The sequence below is a fragment of the Chrysochloris asiatica genome, unplaced genomic scaffold, assembly GCF_000296735.1.
Source record: "Chrysochloris asiatica unplaced genomic scaffold, ChrAsi1.0 scaffold00415, whole genome shotgun sequence".
NCBI lineage: Eukaryota > Metazoa > Chordata > Mammalia > Afrosoricida > Chrysochloridae > Chrysochloris > Chrysochloris asiatica.
The window spans coordinates 605,672-614,798 of record NW_006408933.1 but is presented as its reverse complement, the minus strand read 5'-3'; the positions used below and the strand labels follow the sequence as shown (position 1 = coordinate 614,798).

General features: G+C 43.0%; 1 protein-coding gene across 1 annotated transcript in view; it reads right to left on the bottom strand.

Annotated features, from left to right (window-relative positions):
- Window positions 1-7,733, bottom strand: part of LOC102833250 (keratin-associated protein 10-3-like) — a 15,666-nt gene extending 7,933 nt beyond the window's left edge. The window contains exons 1-4 of the mRNA XM_006876804.1: window positions 7,603-7,733; window positions 7,321-7,428; window positions 7,077-7,215; window positions 6,669-6,905 (exon numbers count right to left, since the gene is read on the bottom strand). Of these exons, the coding sequence (XP_006876866.1) occupies window positions 6,669-6,905; window positions 7,077-7,215; window positions 7,321-7,428; window positions 7,603-7,733 (615 nt within the window). The remainder of the gene's footprint in view (window positions 1-6,668; window positions 6,906-7,076; window positions 7,216-7,320; window positions 7,429-7,602) is intronic.
- Window positions 7,734-9,127: the final 1,394 nt, after the last annotated feature.

Sequence of the window (9,127 nt, the reverse complement as noted above, 5' to 3'; positions counted from 1 at the left end):
AGAGAAATTCTGTTAACTGATGGTATGTGGAGGGGATTATAATCAACGTAATGAAACAATGTATATGAATGTTTGAATGTGAAACCGATGATGTGCCCTGAAAACTTTCACTCAATCCACAATAAAAACCTTAAAAAAAAAGAGAATACCACCAAGATATAGTGGAATGTGGAATTGGTGGGTGTTTCTCATGGAGCCCAGAAACCCAAAGGACTTAGGTGAGGTTTCTCGTGTCTCTTCAGGATCCTCTGTCAGACTTCCTACCAATCCTAGTGCAGTAGGTATGTGTCAGGTTGGGAATAAACTTAGTGGGAACATTTCCCAAAGTGGAAAGATGCAGAAAAGAAAAAAAGAAATCAAGAGACTAGACTGGAAGAGAAACAGAATTCTTCAGAATCAAGGGTAAGAATATGCTTTGGGTCATGATGGACCTCACTAGTTCTCCCATCCTAAATAACTAGAAAATGGGACAAAACGTAGGAAACAACTGTTTTCAGATATTGGAAAACTGATAGTGTGACTTATCCTTGATAAACTGTGATGATTTATTGTGTCTGAGAAAAGGAAGACAGATAAGGTGAACCCTATGACTTACTGCTTGAGAACATTTGCAGGCTGAATCACATAGAGAGGATATCAACAGCATGTCAGAATCCAAAGAGTCTCAAGCAGATGGAATTTGGGGGCAACATACAGAAGAGGAAGAAGTTATGCTAAGAAAGAGTTCAAGGTTCCCTGGAGTCCATTGTCAAATACTAAGCCACTCACATAGAGCACAAAACTCTGTGAGATTGAGCAAAGAATATCAGGGAGCTATAAAGTAAACTTTGGACATATTGTAAGGAGGGAACAGTCGCTGGAAAAGGATGTCATGCTGGGTAAGGTGGAGGGTCAGAGAAAAAGAGGAAGACCCCTAACAAGATGGATTGGCCAGGTGGCATCATTGATGGCGTCAAGTGTGACAGTGATAGTGAGGTTGGCCCAGGATCGGACATTGTTTCGTTCTACTGTGCATGGGGTCGCTATGAGTTGGTTCCGACTTGATGGCACCTGACAACATAAAGTAAACAATGCCCAGAGCTTACACAAAGTTGGGATGCAGTTGAGTTCTAAACAACCGGAGTGGAGAGACCTTATTGATTAGTAGAGGACCCCAGAAGAAACATATCTTAATAGTAGTGCTAAACTTTCCCTATAGTACATTCTTCTCTATATATGCCCTAGAAAAATGTAAAAACAAACACGGGTGCATTGAAGGGATTGAGCTGAACCACAGGTTTACCAGCCAGTATAAAGATGAGTACTCTTTTAAAAAATACTCAACAATATGACATTCACTAAGTCCAGTAATAAATAAAACTTATTATTTGTCATTGTTAAGTGCTGTCAAGTCAGTTCCGATGCACAGCGACTGTGGATAGGGTTTTTGAGGAGCGACTGGTGAGCTTGAACTATCACATAATAATGTTTGTGTGTCTATGAAAAAATAATCCATAACCAGGAGAGAAAACGTTAATAGAAACACAGAAATAGATAGAGATGATGGAATTAGCAGCTGAGAGCATTAAAACTACTATTGTAAATATATTGAAGACTTTAAAGGAAAACATGAATACAATGAGAAGATAAATGGAAGATATAAAAGGGAATCAAATGGAATTCCAAGAGCTAAAACATATAATATAAAAAAAAAATTTAGATTAAATGAATTTAAAAGTAGATTAGATGCTGAGACTAAAAGATGAGTGAACTTGGAGAAATAGTTGTAGAAACGACACAAACCAAAACATACTGAGGAAAACAGGAAGGAATTTAATAGCACCGCAGTGTTCTGGGGAATATCAAATAGTCTAACACATATAATTAGTGTTGTATATGGAGGTAAAACAAGTACAATAGAAACAGATTTAAAGAAATATTGGTTAAATATTTTCCAAATTTGATGAAATCAGTAATCATATGTTGTTGTTAGGTGCCATCAAGTCATTTACAACAGAACAAAACATTGTCCAATCCTGTGCCATCCTCACAATTTTGTTATGCTTGAGCCTACTTGCTGCTGCCACGGTGTCAATCCACCTTGTTGGGACTCTTTCTCTTTTTCGCTGACCCTCCACTTTACCAAGTATGATGTCATCCAGGGACTGGTCCCTTCTGATAATATATCTGAAGTATGAGAGATGAAGTCTCACCATCCTTGCTTCTAAGCAGCACTCTGGCTGTATTTCTTCCAACATGGACTTGTTTATTCTTCTGGCAGTCTATGGTCCCTGTAATACTCTTCTTCGACATCACAACTCAAATCTATCAATTCTTCTATTGTCTTCCTCATTCAGTGCTCAACTTTCACATGCATGTGAGGCTATTGAAAATGTCATGACTTAGATCAGGCATATGTTAGTCCTCAGACTGATATCTTTGCTCTTGAGCATTTTAAAGAGGTCTTCTGCACTAGATTTGTCTATTACAATTCATCGTTTGATCTCTTGAAGAACATTGTAAACAAATTTTACTCACTTTAGAACATTCTATCACACAACACTAGAATACACATTTTTAAGTACACATGGAAAATTACCAAAATAAACCATACACTAGACCTTAAAAGGATGCGTCATGACTCTGTAAGATAAGCACTGGACTACAAAAAGCGAGGTTGGTGGTTCAAGTGCACCGGCCACTCTGTGGGAGAAAGATGAGGTTTTCTGTTCCCACAAAGATTTTAAAAGGTTCTGAAACCCTATACATGGTCGCTATGAGTCAAAACCAACTTGGAGGCACTTAACAGCAACAGCTAGGCCTTAAAAAAGGATAGAAATCACTAGTCAGAAAGCATCTTGTCTATATACTAAAAATGACTAAATATTGCTGAAAAGTTTTAAAGAAATTATAAACGATTGGAGAGACATTCTGAACTGAAAGGCTTAATATTGTTAAAACGCCTATTCTTTCCAAATTTGTCTATATACTTACTGCAATATCAATTAAAAACAACAACACATTTTTCTACATAAATCAACATGCTGACTCTAAAATCCATATGGTAATGTAAAGGAACAGAATAGTCAATCAATTCTGAAAGAGAAAAACTAATTTTAAGGACATATTTCTCTTGAGTTCAAGACTTAATTCTAAACCGCATTGATCAAAGACAGTGTGTTATTAGTGCAACAATAAAGCACATAGGAGAGTGGAACAGAATAGAGAGTTCAGAAATAGACATACATGCATATGGTTAATTGATTTTTGATACAGGTCATTCAAAGAAAAATTCTCAGTAAAAGATGCTTGAATAACTCAAAGATTCTCAAAAATAAAATTGAAATACACTGTAAGGATAAACATAAAATTAGAATCATTAAAAAAAAATCTAGAAGTAAGCATAGGATAAAATCTGTGTGACATTGGGGCTTAACAAATATCCCTTAGATAGAATCATTGAAGAAAGATTGAAAAATTGGCTCAATCAAAATTGTAAGTGTCAGTTCTTCAAAAAAACACTGCCAAGAAAATAAAAAATCTACCCGGAGTTAGGAAAATATTTGCAAAGCATGACAAATGACTGATGTCCATAATATGTACAGAGTATTTACAATTTAATAATAAGAACACAAACAACCTGATTAAAGAAAAATGGGCAAAAGGTTTTAATAGATGCTTCTTGAAGAAGATATGTGAATGGCAAAGAAACACATGAAAAAATTACTCACATTAGTAACCATCAGGGAAATACAAATAACCACCATACATATGGAAAGACTAAAATAATAAAGATTGATAGTAACAAGCGTTAAAAAGGATGTAGAGTAACCACAACACTCATACATTGCTGATAAGAATGAAAAACAGTACATCTACTGTGAAACCTGGACAATCAGTACGGAAGACAGAAGCAGAATTGATGCTTTTGAATTCTGGTGTTGATGAAGAATACTGAATATACCATGGACCGTCAGAAGAATGGACAAATCTGCCTTAGAAGAAGTACAGCCAGAATGCTCCTTAGAAGTAAGGATGGCAAGATGTTGTCTCACGTACTTCAGTCATGTTATCAGAAAGGATCAGTCCCTTGAGGAAGGAAGACATTATGTTTGGTAAGGTGGAGGGACAGTGAAAAAGAAGATTCAGTGGCTACAACAATGGGCTTTCAGTTATCAACAATTATGAGGATGGTTCAGGACTAGACAGTGTTTCATTCTACTGTACAGTACATAGGGTCTCTGTGAATCAGAACTGACTTAATGGCATCTAATACCAGCTTTGGAAAACAATTTGACACTGTTATAAAATTTGACACCGTATGCCCCAGCAATCCTACTCCTAGGTGTGTATCCAAGAAAATGAAAACATATGATCAATGAAATGAAAGCAAAAGACCATTATGATCCATGGGGTGAATGTTGATAGAGGCTTTATTCATAATCACCAAAACAACCAGTTAATGGATAAACTATTGTGATATGTCCATTCAATAGAACACTACTTGAGAATAAAAAGTAATGAACTACTAATATATAGAACAAATGAGATGAACAAACAAAAGCCAGACACTAAGGAGTATATATTATATGATTCCTTTCATACAAATTCTAGAAATGATAAATCTTAGTAATGAAGCAGAAGAGTAGTTGCCCGGGGCTGAGAATAAGAGGGGAAGATGGGGAAGGGACACAAGAAAAACTTTGCCATGAAGGAAACGTTATAGATCTAGATTTGCATAGAGATTGCAGGTGGAGATTGTAGACCTTTTAAAAAACTCATCAAACTAGACAATTAAACTGTGCATTGCATTTTATTTTATTAGATGCAAATTATATATCTCACAAAGCTGATTTTTAAAATGAGTGACTCATTAAGATCTGGCTAGGAGGTGAAGGGGGAGTTAGGAACCAAGGGGTCACGGACACAGCAGCAGGTTTGGAAACACAGAATGGGGTGAGAGGTGGCTGAGACCCTTATGGGAGTAATGGGGATTTGTGGATTCAGGTCATAGACACAGACCCATGGATTGTGGCAGTGCCCACCTCAAAGCATGTGGTGGACAAGGGGGCACCACTGGACATTATCTGATACATGACATGTTAGGGACAGTGGTCCATTGACAGTCACAGCCCCTAAGAGTGAGGTAGAATGTACATGGGGGCTTTTGAAGTTCTCATTAGAGGTCTGACTGCATGTGCCATCACACATGGTCTAGTGTATCCTTCCCAGGTGTTTTACAAGCTTCTTGGTAGACCAAGACCTGACATAGGGACATAGGGACATAGGTCACAGGAAGGCTACTGGAGTCTTGATTCCTGTGTCCCTTACATTCCTTAGACCAAATCCAGATCTTTCTAGAGTCACTCAACTGGACGCTGGTTCCTACAGATTCTCCCACCTCCTCTTGGAGGACTCCTGGTGTGATGCTGTAGGATAAGCAGTGGACTGTTAACCTCAAGGTTGACAGTTCAAACCCACCAGCCACTCACTGGAAACCCTATAAAGCAGCAGTGGGGAGCCTTTTTGTCTGCCCAAATTTATAATATCATGCTACCATACAAAATTATCAACTTAAAAATGAGCTGCTATATTTGATCAAGCGATCAATTAACTCATCCCTAATGATTGGAGTCCTGGTGTGGAACTGTAGGATAAGTGCAGGACCACAAGTCTGTTTGAACTGCAAGGTCAGCAGTTCAAACTCACCAGTTGCTCCTTGGAAACCCTAATCAGGGTCACTATGAGTTGGAACCGACTTGATGGCACTTAACAACAACAGTGTGATGGCTAGATCTGCAGTTGCTTTGGCAAGACCAGACCAAATAATTTCACAGACCTTATAGAGCCTGCTGGCTGGATGTTCCCACTCCTGTAATACAGGGTTGCTATGAGTCAGAACAGACATGGCAGCACTTAAAAACAGCAACCTCCTCTTGGAACATTTTTGCATCCAAATAAAGTCAGTTTAACTTCTATGTCCTTGAAACCAAACTCATCTTTCAGTAATATCACATGTCTGCTAAATGGATAGATCTGGTTGGCCCATTGGAAGGAGTGACCCAATACCCAGGAGGGTTGTGAATCAGGAAACTGGACCAGCATCCTCACAACACTTCTGAAGAGGTGGGTTTTCCTGGTAGGATAGTGGGTGGGAAGGAGACCCATGGAGTTGTGGAGAACCTCGCAGATTGTGGAGAGTCTGTGGACAGCGGGTCTAGGAGAGCACCGGGCAGAGGAACAAGCAGAACTTGAGACTTCCTTGGTGGGACCTGAGGCCCAGGACCCTCCCAAAGAGTGAGGCCTCTGTGCTATGATTTCTGAAGTAGCTCACTCATCCATAGAATGAGTCTCAAAACCTTGTGTCCCCACCATGAGAGTCTGACAACAGGAAATCAGATCAAAGGATCAAAGTGAGTTTATTCAAGTGTTGATAGGTAGGTAGTCAAGAACAACTAGAAGGTTCCTGGAGGTCAGGGGGCAAAGGTCACTGGGGAAAGTGGAGATGTGGAGGGTACCCATCCTTAGATGGAGGTAGCCACTTAACTGGATCGGGACAAGGACTACGTGGGTATGAGGAACAAAGCCACAATAGGACCTTCAGCCCAGTTGACCCCGGGGATAGTGCCTGGTCAGCAGGTGGACTTCGGGCAGGATGATGGGCCACAGCAGGCTGGGCGAGGACACACAGGGCGACAGATCAGGGACATGCAGGAGGAGGCAGGGGCACAACAGGAGGAGGTGGGGGCACAGCAGGCAGGCTTGCACACAGGGCTACAGATGAGGGACACGGAGGAGGAGGGTTTGCAGCAGGAGGGGGCACAGGGAGAGGGCTGGCAGCTCGAGGAGGAGGAGCAGGGGGAGGCCCCACAGCACACAGGCACACAGCAGACAGGCTTGCAGCAGATGGGCACGCAGCAGATAGGCTTGCAGGAGACAGGCATACAGCAGGTCTGCTTGCAGGGGGAGGTCTCGCAGCTTGATGACTGGCAGCTAGACTGCTGGCAGCAGGAAGGCTCACAAGAGCTGGTGCACACCAATTGGCAGGGGTTGGGCCCACAGGTCAACTGGCAGCTGGGGCTGGACCCACAGCTCACAGGGGTGCAGACAGGTTTGCAGCAGACGGGCACACAGCAGGGTTGCTGGCAGGAGGAGGGCTTGCAGCTGGATGACTGACAGCTAGACTGCTGGCAGCAGGAAGGCTCACAGGAGCTGGTGCAGACCAATTGGCAGGGGCTGGACCCACAGCTCACAGGGGTGCAGACAGGTTTGCCACAGATGGGCACACAGCAGGGCTGCTGGCAGGGGGAGGATGTGCAGCTGGATGACTGACAGCTAGACTGCTGGCAGCAGGAAGGCTCACAGGAGCTGGTGCAGGTGGATTGGCAGGGGCTAGAGCCACAGCTCATGGGAGTGCAGATGAGGGTCAAACAGGAGGCTGGGGTGCAGCTAGTGGGGACACAGCAGGAGGACTGGGAGCAAGTAGGGACACAGCAGATAGATTGGGAGCAGGAGGGGACACAGCAGGAGGACTGGGAGCAGGAGGGGACACAGCAGATAGACTGGGAGCAGGAGGGGACACAGCAGGAGGACTCAGAGCAGGTGGGAGCACAGCAGGAGGACTGGGAACAGCTGGGGGCACAGCAGGGGGGCTCACAGTAGCTCTCAGGGCAATCATCCACCTCCCAGGAGGAGCCCATGCAAGACTCAGAAGAACTGGGCAGGCAAACACGGTTGCTGGAGCAGACTGACATGGTGGATACAACCACAGTGGAAAGACCAGGAGAGGTGGTGGAAGGTGTGAATTAGTGAGTGAGGTGCTCTGAACTGCCTGGATTTTTATATCCCTCTGTGTTGTGTGTTTTCCCACCAAAGGCTCCATGATGCCCTTCCCCTTCCTGGTTGATAGCCTTGCTTGTTCCAAGACCTCTTCAGGGATGTTTGTTTGCCATGGGTGTGGTACAGCTCATAAATCTGCATAGATGGTTTAGGCCTCAGTGTCCTGTCGCAAACTGTGGTTCCACAGGTGCAGGAGATGGGGGCCTGATCCCAGTCTGGGTCCATGGGACCTACCAGGGATAGGGATGTTGGGAGGGTTGAATATCCTGAGTCCTCCTTTGTGTGCCGGGAGCAGGCTAGAGTCAATAATAGCTGCAGCCCAGAAATCACTGATATGAATATGAAGTCAAAACTCTGACAAGTGCTTCCACAAGATAGGCAGTTCAAACTCACCAGCCACTCCTTGGAAACCCTATACAAGGTCGCTATGAGTCATACACAACTCAACAGGCACTTAATTAACAATAACAACAACAAACAATCAATGTTGGGGGAGTCTTGGTGTAGAATAAACACTGGACTACTAACCACAAGGTCAGCTGTACAAAACCACCAAACTCTTCTAGTGGGGCCTTTCTGCATCCCTTGTGAAGCCAGGGTTGCTGCCACTTGTGAAGGAGGGACCTTGAGCCCAGGACCAGAGTTTGTGACTAGCTTATAACATCTTGGATCCATGCTCTGTGCCCTTTCTCATGGACAAAATGACTCTCTCTGATCCTGGTTAAATGTATCCATTATCCATGTGGCCCTTCTGCTTGGAAGAAAGTAGGAACTCTTTATATTTGAGGTAAAGGATTGTGTAGAACATGATTGACCTTGTCCATAGTCAGGCACAGTGATAGTTTCTTATGTCTTTGGTTCTTGGCTTCTGAATCTCATCCCAATGGCCAAGCTGGACTGCAGGTGGGAACACTTCATGGGTAATTGACTAATCTCCTGAGAATTATTGTGGATAGCCTTGAGGAAACAAAACAAAACTGCTAGAGGCCTAGTTTTAGGGGGACCCCACACATTCCTAAGTTTTGCATTCCAGAAGTTTCATTAGATTCTCACTGTGAATTTAGAGAGAAATTCCCTTGAGCTTCCAGCAGGGGGAGAGGAAAACGAATCATTTGAAATAAGCCCAGAACATTCTGCCCTCTAAGGAGCTCTGGTAGCACAGTAGTTATGACTGGGGCTGCTAACTACCAGCTGCTCTGTGGGAGAAAGATGAGGTTTTCTTCTCCTTTAAAGATTTATAGCCTCAGAAACCCTATACAGTTTTGCTATGAGTTGGAACCAACTCCACAGCATATCACCACCACCAGTA